This window comes from Anas acuta, chromosome 1 (genome assembly GCF_963932015.1).
Source record: "Anas acuta chromosome 1, bAnaAcu1.1, whole genome shotgun sequence".
Taxonomy (NCBI): Eukaryota; Metazoa; Chordata; class Aves; order Anseriformes; family Anatidae; genus Anas; species Anas acuta.
This window is the reverse complement of record NC_088979.1, coordinates 52,912,511-52,930,722: the sequence shown is the minus strand read 5'-3', so window position 1 is coordinate 52,930,722 and position 18,212 is coordinate 52,912,511. Positions and strand designations below refer to the sequence as shown.

General features: G+C 42.1%; 1 protein-coding gene across 2 annotated transcripts in view; it reads right to left on the bottom strand.

The window, feature by feature from the left end:
* GPC6 (glypican 6) overlaps positions 1–18,212 on the bottom strand; it is an 800,882-nt gene that overhangs the window by 14,147 nt on the left and 768,523 nt on the right. For both annotated transcript variants that reach the window (XM_068676998.1, XM_068677007.1), the window contains one exon: positions 1,958–2,094. In XM_068676998.1, the coding sequence (XP_068533099.1) occupies positions 1,958–2,094 (137 nt within the window). The remainder of the gene's footprint in view (positions 1–1,957; positions 2,095–18,212) is intronic.

Below are 18,212 nucleotides of genomic sequence, written 5' to 3'. Positions count from 1 at the left end.
GCTCCGGAACATTAATCTAATGAAAATAACCAACTTTCCCTTATGGTAAATACTGCAAAAGGAGGATGAAAAGCTTAAAATGAACCTGCAAAACTCTCCCCAAAGTTGGAGCTCTTGCTAGTTCCTTTAGTGCACAAGAGAGATGAAAAGTATTTGCTAGATGTGGTACAAACACTAGCACTGGCTGTGGGAAGCAGGAGGGATATTAACAGGTTGCTTTGACTGCTCCTTTGTAGAAAGAGCAGCATATATCTCTTATTAATGTGTGCGTCCTGATGTGACACACAGTACCCAGCTGTGAGGCCTGGAAATTCTGTTTAACCACTGCAGCATGCCAGCCTGGGGTCATAGCTTACAAAGCACACCTGCGAGAACAGATATTATCGAGGAAGATAAAAACACATCTTTATTTCTCTCTTCACGCTGTTCCTTTGTGATGAATGCTGTAACAGCCAGACACTCCTCTCAGGTGCCTTTGTTAGAGTCCCCAGGGGCTTTCCCTGGATCTGGGACAAAGGAATGGAGCAGTGACCTGTAAGAGTGCTCCTGGTTTTGGACAGATTTTTTCACGTGCATCTCAAGGTGGGTTCAATGGACTATTAGCAGCCCATACAGCTCTCTTCTCTGGTCTGTAAACTGAATTATTCTGAGCATTATGCAGTAAGGCATAGTGAAAGGGCATGTATTCACTGCAAGACCTCCCCCTGTAGTGTGTTCCCTATAAAATTGGCGAGGTGATGGCATAGGTGCCACCTGTCTTTGTATCTGTCCATCCACCCGCCTACCCAGCCATCCATAAAAAATGATATTTAACAGGTTTGTGAGTTTTTGTTATGTTCTGTTATTTGCACTGAGATTTTATATTTGATGTTTGTCTCACTTCTATTTTTTCTTATTGGGTTGTTTTTATTTATTTATTTTTATTTAATTTAAATTACAGCTTCATTTGTATCATCGGGTAAAAGGAAGAGAAAGAGGTGTTACTGCTCTCTAGAAACAGCACTCACTGGACACTCTAACTCCTCCTGTCTCCTCATAGTCACAGGATACTGGTGCAGACCCAAGACCAGACTGCCCCTATTATACTCCTTGAGTCAATCTGTCTCTCTCTTTCTCTGCAGGGTTAATCAGATCCTCTCCTTTGTCTGCTAATGAACCCACATTAGGACACTTGGAGACACCTGCTCATCAGCTAGCACCAGCCTGGCCAAAGCCAGAGACATGCAAAACTCAAAATTAAAACTCACAGAAAAGTCATCACATAAAAATGGCAAATGACCATAGTGCTTCTAATAAAGTAACATAAGGTCAAGCCTTCTGCACAAGAGAACTATGATTATTATATTTATTCTCTGCTGGCTATTTTTTTTCTCTCTTTTTCTTTTCTTTCCCCCCCTTTCTTCTCTCTCTCTCTCTCTTTCTTACTTCCTTTCCTTTCGTTCTTTTCTTTCTTTCTCTCTCTCTCTGACTCTCTCTCTCTCTCTTTTTTTTTTTTTTTTTTTTTTTTTTTTTTTTTTTTTTTCCTCACAGCAAATAGCCCTAAGCTTTGCCAGCCAATAGCAAATAGAGCCAAAATTCCAATTTCTGCTTCATCCTAGTATGGTATCCCAAGAGTGCAATTGCTTCACAAGCTGTCAGTCCCAACACAGGGATACTAAATGGAGCTAAAGAGCTCTTTGAAATCTCAGTATAAATTATCCTTCTGGAGCTGAACCAGTGAACATTTTCCGTGTTCACATGCTGGCACGCTGTGCACATTTACAGTTACTCACACTCTAGCTTTAATGGCACCTTGACAATAGGTAATCTCAGCTGCAAACTACGTGTGAACAATTACTTGTTCTCCCCATTTCTATTTTGCTCTTACAAACAGCTTTGTAACGTTCACTCCATTTTGTGATTGCTTCAGGCCTGATGGGGATTTGGACCAAGTCCGATGAGAAAGGGTCCACCTCACCTTGCCTTGGTATGGCCATTCCAGCAGTCCTCCTCATTTAATGGACCGGCTGTCACTCGTTCGTCCTTGCAGATTGTGTAGGGGAATGTTGACCAGAACTTTTTAGAGAGCTTTAGTTTTTCTTTAATGTCTGTTACCTGATTAAGAGACAATGAAAGGGAAAACTGGTTAAAACACATCAGCCATATTAGCCATATTAGCTCTCATCGTAAATAATATGTTGTTTAATTCCGTAATAAATGATGGTGGAGGTTAAAAGGACTGACGGTGCTAAAACCTAAACTCCTATATTTATGAGCAAGGCACAGTGCCTTTGGGTTCAGAGAATACAAATAATCAAATTCACCTTTTTCCACAGGCAAGACATTAATAAAAAGCATGTTACATCTTGCTCTTTCTATTCCCAATTTGTCTAAGGTTTTTTAAGTATACATCTTCCTAAGAATTAATATGCCTCACTGTCTGCTGAATGTCAATTCAGTTAAATAGTGTTCATCACATAAAATGTCTTGCCCACCTGCTCAGTCATGCCTTAAATAAATATTATACTTAGATCTATATGTGCAGGTTCTAAAAATATGATGCAGTGCTGGGCTGATGTTCAACTGATTTAAGACACACAGGCTGAATACATTGCAGTACATTTGGATTTTGCTAACAGTGAGAGGTTTGTGTATATATAGGCATGCAGAGACTATATCCGTCTTTGCTACTAGATAGAGACAAATATCTGTAGCTGGATACAGACTTCACGTTCAAGAAATGCTGGGACAGTATCAGAACAGTTCCTTTACATTATAAACTCCCTCTTGAACAATAATTTAATTTGTCATGATTCAGGCAGCAAGCAGGAACAAACTGAATTTCCAGCACCAACTTAATACATGCTCTGGCTGAAACGTTATCAGTTCTTGTTTTGCGTTTGGTTTACTAGAGTGGAAAAATCTACAAGAATAGATAGAGAACACAACAAAGGACAGACTACAAAGGATGAATGGTGCCACTGTTGTTCTTATGGAAACAGATGCATTTCACATTAAGTTGTAATAGGATTTAGGGGAGCTTGTTGAATAGCTTTCAAAGGAAATCACTGAGCTTTATTCTTAAAAAAAATGAGAAATAAAAGCTCTCCATTGTTCCATTCAGTTCTGAGATTGGCTTTTAGGTTGTTGAGGTACAATATTGTACTTGGCTATTTATCTCTTTTATCTTTTGTTCTGAAGACATGATAGCTCTCTGAGCAAATGGCCCACACTGCTTTGCAGTGCTTAAACCCTGTAGAATGTCACTTTATATGCTAGGAGATGGAAACATCCAAGGATGTTATTTCAGAAGCACCACACACATTTTCATCCGCAAGAAATAAGTAGGACAGTATTTGCCTGCGTGAATTGTTGACAGTATTTCTTGCCATGATAGAAATCTTATAAATCTCCTCCATACCCTCTGCCAAGCCCTAGCTGCTGTGTTTTCATATCACAGACACCAGCAGCATTTGTAAGCCTTTAAAGTCTCAGTAAGAGAGCCCTGACAAGCCAAAAATAAAATTCCAGTTTACAGACTGCGAGCAGACTTCATCAGCAGTGGGGATGGTCTCAGGATGCCTGATCTTTTTGGTCCATGGGACCAGGAGTTTTGGGCAGCAGGCAGAGAGCAGCCCTTACTCTTCCCCTTCTATGCACTCTAAGGATAAAATCCCCAGCGTCACTGGTGGTACAACTGAACAACACATGCCACTTGGTTAAACTGCCTGGGGTTCACAGAGAGCTGTGTAAACTTCTGTTAGGCTGTGTCGTGGGTTTACGTGGCAAGGTTTTAGTAGCAGGGGGGCCACAGGGGTGGCTTCTTGTGAGAAGGATCTAGAAGCTGCCCCATGTTAGATAAGGGCCCCAGTGCTGACCAGAGCCGAGCCAACAAGTGATGTTGTTTGTGCCTCTGTGAGAGCAGATTTAAGAAAGGGGAAAAAAAAATGCTGCTACACATAGCAGCTGGGAGAGTGAGAAGAGGGAAAAACAGCCTTGCAGGCACCAAGGTCAGTGAAGAAGGAGGGGAAGAGGTGCTTCAGGCACACAGCAGAAGTTACCCGGTGGCCTGTGGAGAGGCCCCTGGTGGAGCAGGCTGTCCCCCTGCAGCCCATGGGTCCCACATGGAGCAGATCTCCACACTGCAGCCCCCCCATGGGTGGAGGAGCCCCCGGTGGAGCAGGTGGATGTGGCCTGGAGGAAGCTGCGGCCCATGGAGAGCCCCCGCAGGAGCAGGCCCCGGGCCGGAGCTGCAGCCCGTGGAGAGGAGCCCACGCAGGAGCAGGGGTCTGGGGGGAGCTGCCGCCCACCCGTGGGGGACCCATGCTGGAGCAGTTTGCTCCTGGGGGATGGATGAACCCCGTGGTACGGGGGAGCAGTTCTTGAAGAGCTGCTGCCTGTGGGCAGCCCCCGCAGGCTCAGTTTGGGAAGGACGGCATCCGATCGGAGGAACCCCACAGTGCGGGGGAAGAGAGTGACCGAGAAGGAGTGGCTGAGGTGGAGCTCGGCCACCCACCTGAGTAAAACCATCACAGGCCAATAAATCAGATAGAGACATCCTACTGAAACTGCTGGCGATATAGGGAAAAGGGCATGTAGGAAGGGTTTGTAGGTCCATCCGTATAATCTTGGGTAATAAGATACAAGGTGACAGATTTTCTCATTTATTACCTCTCCTGGATAACCATTTACAAAAGCAAACTGATTGATATTGGTAGTGAGTAATTAGTTTTCAGATCAGTAACTTCACTGCTATTTGGAAGTTATTTCAAGTTATTCAAAACTCAGATGTTAAGAGCTATATTCAGATTCTTACTGTAACCAAATTAGATCTGGCATTCTAGGACTACAGACTTCTATTCTGAACCACAAGTGAGTCAACACCCATTGGAAAGTGATTTTCCCCAGCTCCTGTAAGGGCTGTAATTTGGAGTGCAAACCTCATATTTTCAGACAATTCAATAAAAGTTTAAGAGAGGTTCTCACTGTTCACAGGCTCTTTAGAAATATGCTCTGAAAAATGACTCCCCAATGACTTTCAAAGATACTAAATAATGTTTGCATGCTCTTTATGTGTACTGCATACAGACAACATATTATTACATTTCCTAACAATAAATATATATATATATTTGCATTGTTGAAAGTACATCTGGTAAAGAAAATTTTACTTTACCAACAGGTTTTGGTAAAAGACGTTAGATTAAATCTCCCAAGTATCCCTGTGAGGTTTCATTCCCATTTTAGAGCCTGGGGAGAGGGAGACATTTACATGACTCACAAAAGGCAGCAATAGCAAAAATGATTGCAGCTTAGAGAGAGGTTACCATTTGCAGATGTCTCTAGATGACACTAGACATCCAGACAGGCAATGAGACAATGACTTTGAAGTATTTCTAATGTAATTTTAAATGCAGAATAGAATTGGGTGCTGCAACACCAGCAATGATATGTAAAACTTTTGCCTGTGGGTTTCAGTACCTTCAGTTTTGGGATCTCCTCAAGCATAGCCACAGGAAATCTCTTAATAGTCCCCTCAGTTACATGTGTCCCACTGTACATTGTTTTGATCACTGCCAGTATATAAAAAATAGGCAATTGATATATAGTCCCTTGAAAATGAGGTAAAAGCCACTAAGGGTTCAGTTAACATTGCTTGCTTGTGATTTATGAAGTCAGACTACTGCATCCCCCAGTGATCTGTGGCCATGTAAATGATTCCTTGGTATTTCCCATGCTTTGAATTAAAGATTAACTTTCAAGCTTAGTTAGACTTCTGTGGAAACATTTAAACACAAGAAGTCTGCGATTTTGTTACTTTATATATTTCCTTCCCACTTTCTCTGGCAGAGATTTACTTGAATTAAGACAGCTGGATCTCCTTGGTCTCAGTTAGTGTGGCTTTTCCTGGCTACCTCCCTGATGTCACCCTGCCATTATTTTGAGCTATTCTTCAGCTACTTTGAAGGTACTAAATTTATTTTGAGTTGCAATACTTTCTCATAAGAAAAAATATATCAAGAGCTGTGCAAAGAGTTACATTTTCTTTTTCCTTCCTTCCTGCCTTCCTGCCTTCCTGCCTTCCTGCCTTCCTTCCTTCCTTCCTTCCTTCCTTCCTTCCTTCCTTCCTTCCTTCCTTCCTTCCTTCCTTCCTTTTTTTTTAATTTTAACCTGGGGATACATAAAAATTGATATCAAAATAGCCAGTCTTTTATCTGCAATTGCTATCAGAAGGAAGATGTTACTCTATAGGTAAGAAAAGTTAAAAATTTGCATCATTTCCAAAGAGAAATTCATGTCCAGAGTCATGAAAATGGTACAGTTACATGCCCTACAATGGGAAATACAGTTAATTTCCTACTCCTGCCACTGACTTTTTCTGTGATCAGGGCAGTCATTTAAGCTGTACAGTTCCTCAGCAGAACTTACACCACCACCTATGAGCTCACTTCCAATCCTGCTAGCAGAGGCTCAATTTTAAGCAGGTAAATAAAGCAGATCAACTTTTTTGTCTTCTTTACTCACCTTGGACTCCAGAGGAAGGAGGTGAGCTAAAAAGCAAGCCCATAGCATGCCCATCATTTTGGCGGTATCAGACCTTAGAATTCCTTGTTTTAGCTCAGGATATCTGGATAAATTGAAAAACTCACCAGGATAATTGAGAAATGCATCTAAAATATCATGCAAAACTAAATGTGAAATGATGATTTTTTTTTTTTTTTTTTTTATAAAGCAGGAAAGATCCAGAAAAGACAGTTGCTTGTGAAGCCAGCAGCTAATTTCCCATAGAATCTGTTTTGGTTTAATTTCTGATGGAGACATACTTCCTCAGCAGGGGGATAGCTAATGTGTGTCCAGCAGCAATGTGGGCCAAAAAGCAAATTTTAAAGGTGATGCCCCATATATATATATATTTAAAGTAATTTCTGTTATTTCTTCCTCCTTCCTCCACAGGAAGTCCATCTCAGAGTCCTTCCAGTTTTATTATCCCCCCAGCATAATCCCTACTCTCATAGATAGTCAGAGGAGTCTTACAAGAAGCAAAAAAAGTGTTCAAAGATGCTGAAATGTGTCCAAAACTGACCCTGGTTCAAAGCAATAAATGAAATACAAGACTCTTGCTGATATTAAGTACAAATGGTTATTAGCATTCTTTTCTCCTTCTTACTGATACTTTTACATCACACTTTTTTTTTTTTTTTTTTTTTTTTAGTTTATTCTGCAAGTTCTGGCAGATTTTCTTTTTGAAATGCAAGCAGGATATGCAGCTTGCCTTTCTGCTGATACCTTCTCCCTGGGGATGCTCAGAAACATCTCAATGCAAAATCTCAATGAAGGTTAAGCCTTTATGCCTTGGAAACAAGTATGAATGTTTCTTGCTACTCACTGGACATTGCTTCTCTGATGAACTAGGGTGCCACTCTGGATGGCACACGGTGGGTTGGTATGTGGCAGCGCAGCCTCTCAGAAGATGTTTCAAGTGGATGTTTGTGATGAGGCGCTGTGGTTTCACAGACCTGAATTCACAGACGACATTTAACTAATCCCACTTCTTCATGCTGTGTTATTTCCAGGTGAACAGCCAGAGTGCTTTCCGCTGCCTGCTGCTTGTTTTCCCCTAGACTTGTCTAATGTCCCCAGCCAGCCACCCAGCACCCTTGCAGCCTTTATGAACAATGATGCGGAGCTTTTATAATGACGGGCAGCTTGGTAACAGATTTATGGATATGGAGGTTGACAGCCTGGGCTGTGTGCGGGATTGTGAAGAACATACCTTTTGTCACAGACATGGCAGGGTAGCAAGAACAAGCAGATCATTATGATCTGATTTGTGTTATGCCGTACCAGCAGAAAACTGCCCAGGACTTTTATACATCGATCAGTATTTATGTCCATTAGGGATTTCATCTGAAAGCATTCTCAGACTAATGGCCAACAATTTGTTTAAAAGGACTCAGTCAGCAGGCTTAAAACCCATATTATGTACTGTCTGCAATTGGTTGTTATGTTTATGTCTCTCATACATGTGGGTGTGACGGTGCAAGAATTACCTGTCACAAGCAGTTAAGTACAGGACAGCTGGATATTTTAATGGACACACGGTTTTCCTTGTACACTGGGCTTAATTAAAAACAGTTAACTCAGACCCCTAAGTTTTAAGAGCTGTCCCTCAAGAAAGACACGTCTTCTGTATGTCCTTTGTTACATCTGCCAGCTTCCTAGAGATGTCTTGGAGGCATAAGGCACTTATGTATAAAGGCAGTTGAACTAGGCTCCTGCTATCACACCTGGGTGCCTGAATTTAAAGAGGATCCCTCTCTCAGAGTTTTTTTTCAGGCACCTGCATTTCTCCACTGACTAGGCACAAGGAGATTAGGTGCATATTTTTGTCTGGAATGGCTCATTAAGCGCCCAAAGTTTCAATGCCCATTGGGTGCCTCAGCAAGGACGACCCACTTTGACTTGGAGCAAGCGAAGTGGAACGGATTTGCTCTATACGGAGATTATTTTTTTCACATACATTATGCATTTCCCCATTACCTCACAAAGGCAAATTGAAATTCAAGTAGCTGCTGAACCCTGCACTTCATGGCAGTGATTTTTCAGAAGTGAAGCGGGTGGGGTCGGCAGGACCTGGAGATGGCGGTGTTGCTCAGCTTTCTGCCGCTGCCAGCCCCTCCAGCTCCCTGCACTTTGTTTTCCAGAGAGTGAGGCCGTGGATTGTTCCGCTGCATATAAAACTGACAACCCTGTTATTTTAAACTCGAAAGTGACAGGCTGTTATTTTAATGAGGTCTGCCAGTGCCAAGGTTAACCAAAGCTTTATTTCCCTACAAAATGTTAAGGCTGCGGTTCTAAAAAGGGGGCTGTGAAATTTTACGGTTATTGATACTTTCTCAGCACATGCAAGTTCTGAGAATTTCACCCGGGCCTTCTTGTGCAACAAATGCTTTTTTGTTTTTCTGCTTCTCCTTTTTTATAAATTTGACTTTGTGACTTAAAATGATCCAGAGCTCTTCCAATAACTGCCTGCTCATGATTCATGTTTCTGCTTAGAAAAGCAGATGACAGCTCTTCTAATCAAGAACTAACGCTGAATCCCAGTTATAAAGCACAAATGGGCGCTTGGGTAATTTGTGAAATAAAACAAATGAGCTAGGCGACTTTCCAAAGCAAGACGTTTCTCACCAGAGTATTTTAAAGTGAAATGAAAGATTTTTTTTTTTTTGCCCTTATCTCTAAGGGCTACTCACATCTTTGACAAGAAAAAGTTAAAGCCTTTAATAAAAGTAAGTGAAGAATTACCACTGGCCCTTCTGAATTCTCAGAATAGCAGACATATAACTTCAGACTGCTGGGGTGGATTCAGCTCCTGTTTGACTTCTCCTATTCTTATATTTTACATTCACAGTATAATCTGCACCAACACAGTGACTGACTCAGTTGCCCCCACTTAAGTCTCTAGTACCATCCAAGATGCTCAGGGTATCCCTCCTAACCTGCAGTGACCAGTGGAAGTCTCCTATAAGTTGTGAGATATATGTGAATGCTCTGTGTGCTGCTTTGGATATTTCATTCAGCTTTGATCTGAATCAGGTGTTTAAAAGCAATCCAGGTTGCCCATTGCATGTGTTTTAATGAAAACTATTTACAGGTCTGCACAAATACTGATATGTTCTTGCAGAAATCTCCTTGTCATTTGTGGCCTGGTGATGCTTGTGCCACAACACCGTGTGTTTGCCAGCTCCATGGTCATGTGCCATGGCCCAGATAAGGGGCTGGACTGTCACCGCCCAGAGCTGATGGCCATTTGCGGCCATTTGCTCAAAAATAATATGACCAAAGTGAGTGTGTGTCTTGTAGCAATGCTACCTTTTTGTCTTAACCCTAACCTGGAGAGCCTACCTCCTGCAATCTCCACAGGTCTGGAGAGAGCTTAACGCTGCCTCACATCACCAAATGGAGCCTATATATATATATTGGACATTATTGCTTACAGAAAAGCAGAGCCTGACACCAAACTTTTCCCACATTCAACATTCATTTTGGCTGGGGTGGGAAGAGAGGGAGGAATCTTTCAAGCAGTGGAGCACCCAGGGCTAAACTTCTACACCTTTCCAAAAATGTCACCACTGCCCCCTGGTCTTGGCTTGTTTTGCACTTCCACCTCCTTAAGTAGGTATGTCAGGCCAAGTTCACTGCACAGGTCTCCCCCATAAGTAAAAACACTGATTTTAGGAAGTGGGAGCTACTGTAAACTTCTGTGCTCTGTCAAGGAAATCTGTAGGAACTTGCAGCAGCTTTTGCCTTTCCTGTAATACCTGTGAGCAGTGCTAAAAAGCTGGTCCCTGAATCTGATTCAGGCAAATCCAAGGCACTCAGAGGAATCAGCTTTTTATTGCAGATAAGTATAAAAGCAGTGCCAGAAATATGCTGGAATCTTAAAGAAAAAATGCCAGAGGCTTTTCTGTGGCAAGGCCTAGCAGTTAAGCACTGATTTTTTTTCTGAGCAGTCCTTCATCATTCCAAGCAAAAATGTTAATAGCTAATGTAAACAATTACTGATAGAGTATTTCAGGCTTATACTGGCTTTCATTTGTCTTGGAAATATTAATTCAGTACCAGTAGTAAAGTGGCTGTTTCTTCTCTTAAATCTCAAGGGTTTACAGGGAACTACATGTGTTATAACAGACAAGGAGTTCAAGCCTCCCAAGAGCTGTGAGAAGCATACGCTTTCTAAGGGCAGCAAGAGCTATGATACATCCTTTCATATCACAGCAAGAAGGATAATTGTACTTCATAGCTGAAGTAGCCTTACATTTAACTTCATTTTTTTCTAGTGGTTGCTTCTTGACATAGCTCTGTTGCCTTCAAAACTGAAGAAGCTCTCAGTGAACACTTGATTTGTTGAAAAAGCTCAGGATTCAGAATTAAGATGATGACTAGCCTGGCAGAAGCTTCGGAGCTTCTGACCTTCCCCTCCCTCGTCCCCAGGAGGCTCATCCAGCTGTTTACCCAGAGACTGAGAGACAGAGAAAAAGCTGTGCTAGGGTGACCAAAATGACACAAAGCAAAAAAAAACCTATGAGGCCAGAGTATGCAGGTGAGAGTTTTGCTGAAGAATCTGCTTTAAGATTTAGAAATTACTGTATAGCATTGTAAGATATCAGACGTCTTCTGTATGATACCAAGAACAGTACAATCTTGCCTATGGACTTCAGGGATCTTTCATCACTGTCTGTTTTTTTCAGATCCCAACTACTTTTTGATGGAGTTTAGGTGCAAAACTACCTGCTCTTCCATGACTGGCATTCTTAGGCTGCAAAGTGATTAATTCATTAGTACAACCCCTCTCTTGACTTGTTAAACCCTGGTTTTAAGGTCAGTAGAAATGCTCAGAGCCCTTCTCAGGCAGCACGGGGCTGGCAGGGCTGCACATCCTCACAGAGAGCTGGGTTACTGTCACCCCTCTCGGGGTGAAGTTGTGCAGGCTCATCTGTAGATGTCCATCTCCTCTCCACGTTTCCAGAAAGAAAAAAGGCGGGCGGGGGGGGATGAGAGGGGGAAGAGGGGAGAGAGGGGGGAGAGGGGGGTGATGCATCCACTGAGGGTGATGCAAATCCCCGTGAGCTTGGGGGCAGTGTCATCTCGGCGTGAGTGACAGGACCAGCCCTAGCTGTAAGAAGTAAAAAATTAGACCTGGCAAGATGCGTTTTTCCACCACTGTAACCTGTAATAATATTTTATCAGAACACCCCGAATTGGTTTGCATGCTACTGCTGCTTCTTCCAATGTTATGCTTGCATTTCAGCCAGAATTAAAGCTCCATAAGTTTTCCCCCCCTGGTAGTTCTGGCTGTCCATCATTCAGCTCAGCTGAAACCACAGATTGATTTCAATGGCCTGTATGTTTGCATGCTGGATTATTTTAATCCAAACACGCAAATCTGCATTATTGCAAGTAGTGAATCCATATGGTCAGGAAATAACTAAAAATTAACACGGAGGCTTTGAGGCATTGTGTACACTGATTGTGCTGATGTGGAAATCTATATGTATTTTTGGACAAAATTTCTTTCTGGGCTGCCTGAGTAAGATGCACAATTTCATTTCCAGAGCTGCTTCATAGATGAGAGATGATGTAACCAGTTGTTATTATAGCACATACAAATATCATTTGTTAAAACATCTAAGTCCAAACTAAAAATTTCAAAAGATTTAGAATTAAAACAATAATATTTTCAGAGACAGCAAGGTTTACAAGAGGACATTTTTGGCAAGGCAAGTATGAATACTGGTAGGCTCAGCAGGAAAAGGGCTTATCAGGAAAACAATCTGAGTCAGAGGGAGCCTTGTACTGTAAAGCTACTGTGTCAATATACTAATGACTTCCATTGCCTTCCTACTGAGGAGAGGGTGGGTTATCCTCCACTGATGTGGAGCTGCACTCTCTTGTCCTTTCATGATAGGGTTAAGTACTCCAATTACTGGGTCCTAGGGTCCTAGTGGAACAATTGCACACAGCTTTTTCAGGGCTGCCAGAGGAAGGCAGTGGACAGAGAGCGTGGGGCTTGGGTCCAGATAATGTGAGTGCTTGAGGATCACTTTAAAAGAGGGAGAAAAATTAAGCCCAGTTTGAAGTACAGCAAAGTAATGAGGAGTTCTCAGAAGATTTTGTCCTAAAGCAACAAAAATATAATGTTACATTATTATTATTATTATTATTATTATTATTATTATTATTATTATTATTATTATTATTATTATTATTATTATTATTGTCATGGTCAGGTGAAATGTCATGAATTTAGATACTCTTGCAGGACTGTTGAATCTAATAATCTCATCCTGAATTGGGAAACAGACCCCTTGTAGGTTTTTTTTTTTTTTTGGTTCATTTTGAAAATAAAATGCTAGGACATACTTGTTTCTGGAGTCTGGAGTGTGAGCCTGGTGAATCAGTGAGTGGTATGAATTTAAGGTGCATCAAGGTCCCATAAATTCAACACAGTCTGCCAGACGATCTATGGAATCAAGTCTGGACAATTTAACAAACAAACACTGACAGAGGGGTTTTGTATGGATAAGGACAGGCACAGTAGCAAGCACTTGGAGCATACTGTGTGAATCTGAATGAGAAGGTATCTGTCTCAGAGAGTTTTCATTCCAAATAGTAAAAAGGAGAGGAGAAAGAAATAAACCTATTATATATATGTAGGAAAAAAATTATATGCAAAGAAAATTACTTGAAATCATACAGGGAGTCACTGTATAAGACAAGCATTACTCCTACATCTTTAGCACCTTCTTTATAGTGAAAAGTCTATTTTCCCTCCTTGGGTATTGCTTTAGGTAATAAGCTTCTTTACTCCTCCAAGGATACGTCTCCCTAGCATTCACGACAATACAGCATAGCTTAAATCAAGCAGGTAAATACTGCATGCAACTGGAATTAGTGTTGATGCTTGAGTATTCATTGTGGCTCTTGTGCAGGCTTTGTAGGCTGCTATCCATCTCCCTGCCATCTGCAGTGTTGCAGGGGGACTGGGGAGCTCCACATTTTGGATGCTGCCAGGTGAACAAGCCTGAGTCAGGCAGCTGTGTGTATAAAGCTGATTTTGTCTTGTCCCAGGAACGAAGGACAGGCACTGAGACAGGACTAGGTGGGAAGGCAAGCAATACAGAACTGGGAGCAGCTGGGGGATGTGGACCTGTGGCTGCTGCACCTGATGGCCTGGAGAGGCAGCTCTGGCTGCTGCCCTGCATGTACTGTGTACCTCAGGTCTGCCTTCTGCTGCAGGCACTAGTGGCACAGACACCCACCATCTCACTGCTCCTGTACCCTCCTCTCATCGTACATTCAGGGCAGGAGGCCCCTGTGTCAGAGGGGTTACAGAGGCCGGGGAGGCATGTGGTCCCAGCTGGCTCTGTGGTGGCAGCGATGCTGTCACTGAGGCGTGCGGAGCCCACTGGGGGTGTGGGAAGGAGATGCTCTGCGTCTGCTGCTGCAGGCTGGCAAGGGCAGTGGGGAAAGCAACTCTACAGCTCCCAAAGCAATCAAGCTGCAGCAGTTAGCTAGGGAGTCACTTCACAAAGAACTCACAAAATAAGCTTGTCTCATTCTCCCCGATCCCTCAAATCCCAGGCAATCCCTTCTTGTCTCTTCTTCACAGCTGTCTGTGAGCACAAACAGGTATAACCGAGTGCTACCTGCTGCAGAGCTGCCCATAGCTGGCAGACAGCATCCTCCCGGTTATCCCTCCTGATGGATGCGGGTGGCTGGACAGAAGATCGATGCTTGTTCCTCGTGCACAGGCAGCTTAAAAGCAGCCTAGCCTCTGTGCCAGCACTCTCAGGATTGAAGCGACTGCACACTGGCTGTTTATTTGTCTCTTTTTCAAAGCACACTCCCCACCTCGGTCTGCCACTGCATTTCAACAAGGACATAGGCAAGGCCATGCCAGGCATTCAGAAATCATAAGCTATGCTTCCACTGTCATGAGTCTATCATAAAAATAATGATGTCTTAAATGTAGCAAATGCTGCAATATATTTGCCTCTAAAGACTTGAAGCTTTAGAATTCATGCTTTTGCGGATTCTGTAATAGTCAGAAGGGCCGGAAAATTGGATTTTTTTTTTACCATAATAGTGAAAAGAACAGATTTTAGAAAGGCAATTTCACAAGACATGAAACAAAAATCTAGAAAATCTGGAATTTTGGCTCTAAAAACAAAACCCAGACATCTTTACAGGGTAAAGAAACTCAAAATGGGAAAAACACATCCTCACAAAGGATAGTATCTCAAATGAAATAAAGGCAATAATAGAAACATTCACATTTTCTGTCTATTTTAGCTATAAAACCAGTAATATTTCACAGTCAGGAGCTCTCTGGGAGACAGAAGAGGTTAACTTCACTGGGTCAAATCTGCCATTGATACCGAATATATAAAATATAGGGCACTGCCTGAAGTATATTTTCAGGAGCATCCCATAAGGATCCTGAGCTTCATGAACTGTTTCATTTCTTATTCTCTTAATTGGAGTATTTCAAGAATGTCTTCCAAAAAGCCTGGGATTTGGTGACATGGAGTAGGAGAGGATCGGGAAGCTACTGGCACAGGAGGGATGGCTCCCAGCTGCTTCCACTCAGGAGCTGATATGGGTACGTGAGGCAAGACTGTAAACTGCAATCTCTGAATTACCTGTGAGAGGAAAGACACAATGTTGACACAAAAGAAATATGATTTTTGGCAGAGCAGTGGGAAAATGTCCCTTCTAAAATATCTTTCTCCAAAGGTCTCAGAGCAGTTTTAGCAGTTAAACTATAAGGAAAAATTATGAGGACTCACCTAAACTATAAACTCAGTTAATTGTTTTACTCATCAAATTGTTCAGCAGCAGTGATTATGCTATAATTTGTGTCTCACTTTTTAGTCACTGCAAATTTACTTCAGTACTTCCCTGAAAATTCCCTGACAGTAATTTATGCAGGCCAAAGTTATGTACTGTCAAATGTGTCTCAGGCTATCATACTTCACCCATCCATCAAAGCCCGTAACAGTAAACACAGGAAATGTGGGGGAAAAATAATAATAAAAAAGTAGGGGAACAGACGTTTTTTTTATAATGAGTGAGATGATGTTTGAGTTAAAAAAAAAGAAAAAAAGAATGGGTTTCCTACAAACTGTTCTGCTGCTACCTACTGCTCCTACATCTTTGCATATGAGAACAGCAGGTTCCTAGAGGGCACCTGGTGAGTGTAGAGGGAAGGGAGCAAATGTACAGTCAGTACAGATATTCAGAATGTGGCTTGAAAAAGCTGAAAAGCCTTGTGGAAAGAAATAGCCAAGCATCATTTCTTCTGTTACTTAATTACTACGTACAGTGGAAGAAAGAACATGAAACAAATACAGTGTTCAATGAAGAAGAAAGGAAAATTACCCTTATTAGCATGCCTTTTGTTCTCCATTGTTAACATCTTGCTGTTGTGTAAGAAAACTGCCACAAGGAAGAACCAGAAGTACAGAAGTATACAATCCTAATGGAGATTTCCATCCCAAGCAAGGCACTGTGACAATTGCTCATTCCTTTGGCACTCCTCTCCCTTAGTCAGCACTCTGAATGGCAACGGGATGCTGTGATATTTCTGAGTAACAGTCTGACTTATTGGTCATTTGTCAACGGAACTAACAATTGTTGACTGCTCTGCCCTAAATATCAAGCAAGCAGTTACATTCTGTGTAGCTTCAGCCACAAATGAGCAGGGACTAGGTGGAACAGTCACGCAGCATTGGTCATAAGAATGCAGCAGCTAAAGCAGGGAGGTGATGAGGTTTCACTTTGTCACAGCAATGATAACTTGCCTTGAAATGCAGTACAAAATCCATTTCTTTTCATTTCATTTATTTATTTTTTCCCTCCCTCTCCTTCTCTCTCTTTCCTTCTCCCTCTCTTCTGTTTAATCTCTCTCTCTTTTCCTTTTTCCTCCTTAGTGCAGGACAGAAGCTTCCTCTTTAGCTGTCTCAGAGCTGTCTCTGTCTGACCCACAGGGTTGGGATGTACTGAGGCTGTGTTCCAGCTTGCTATTTATTCCCCAGCACTGACTCTTACATTCAGGTTATGGCGGATCAGCTACGGTCTGGAAACACTTTCAGGGTAGCTAGACCCCTGGGTGAGAAAGGATGTGGGTCCCCCCAGAATGGCCAAGCATGAGGTGGGGAACAGGGTCAGCTTCAACAGCTATCTTTCGGCTGGGAAGTGCTGCCTGCTAATGAGCACTTGTACCTTGCTGCTGGCATGTGCTTCCCACATCCTCACTCATGGAGTCTTACAGAGATGGGAGGAGGCTGAAGAAACTTTTCCTCAGCACACACAAGCTGTGAGCTTGTCAGCATGAGCACAGCTATGGGGCAGGAGATGTCAAGCATGCAGTGTAGACACAGGCTTTTTTGGGGCTATTCTTGTAGCATATCCTTTTGTCAGGCATATATGTGTATAGACATATATGCCCCCACACTTAATGGTTGTTGCATGCCATGGTGCATCCCGCAATCCCTGCCATCTAAATCAGCTGCTCCTGTAGACCTATGATTCCTATCCAGGCTTTATATCCAGATTTCTTTTTCCCAGCAACCACGAATTACAGAGTTTTTGGGTGATGTATGCTTGTTTCTCGACAGACTGGAGTGGGGACTGAAGCCAGAAGTGTTATCCCAGCTTGAATACCCAGAGCAGCTGGAAGCTGTCCTCATGCCTTTGCCAGTGGGGACCAAAGAGAGCAACTAACTTTTCAATATATCAAGTCAGCGTGCAAGAGGTTAAAGCATATTAAAAAAGTTTCAAGAAACTTTCCCTAGAAACTACTGTAGCCTGTAGTCATAGAACAGATGTACTTCTTTGGAACAGCTATGAATCCTATGAGTACCCTAACAAATACACTACACATTCATTGGAACAATGTGCCCCATGGATTTAAACTGCATCTTATCAGTTCTTCCTGAAAATAATTATCACACCTATTAGAGGCTATATTTGGGATTTTTAGACTTGTACATACATCTGCTTTCCTTTCTCTAGACAGATATTCTGCCATGAAGGACGTGCACTAGCAGCCTGATTTTCTCCCCAAAGAACAGAAATAACCCTGTGACTATACACTCGGGCACTGGTTGCAGTTTAAATCAAGGTGCCCTTGAATATGGCTTGAAGATACAGGCACTGAAATTCCTACTTTTAAACCGATCCAGGAGCAGCACAAACCTTTGTGCACAAAATGCATTTTAAAGTGTCTCTTCTCATCTCAGTCCATTGGAAGCTCATACTGTATTCATAAAAATTTAGCGGAACAAGAATTTCAGAGCAAAGTAATCATGGTGATATTTCTGTAAACACCATGTTTTTCACAGTTGCTGCTTTGGAATAACTTTCTGAAAAATTTCTTCATTGCAAAACAAAGCCAAATAAAGCCTTTGTTCTATTTTTTTTTTTTTTTTTAAAGACCTGACAGATTCAGTAACACTGCCTAAGCTGCATTCAAATTCTAGGGATGGTTTCTAGGTGATTTCATTTTCCCTTCAAAATCAGACAAAAGACAAGTATCAGTACTAGGATCTTATTTTTCCCTAAAGTTCAAAATATAATTATATAGGTAGAAAGCACCAAAAAACAAAAATCACAGAAAAACAGGCTGAACCAATAAACCTAAGCATAGCACAGTGTTGAAAAATCTA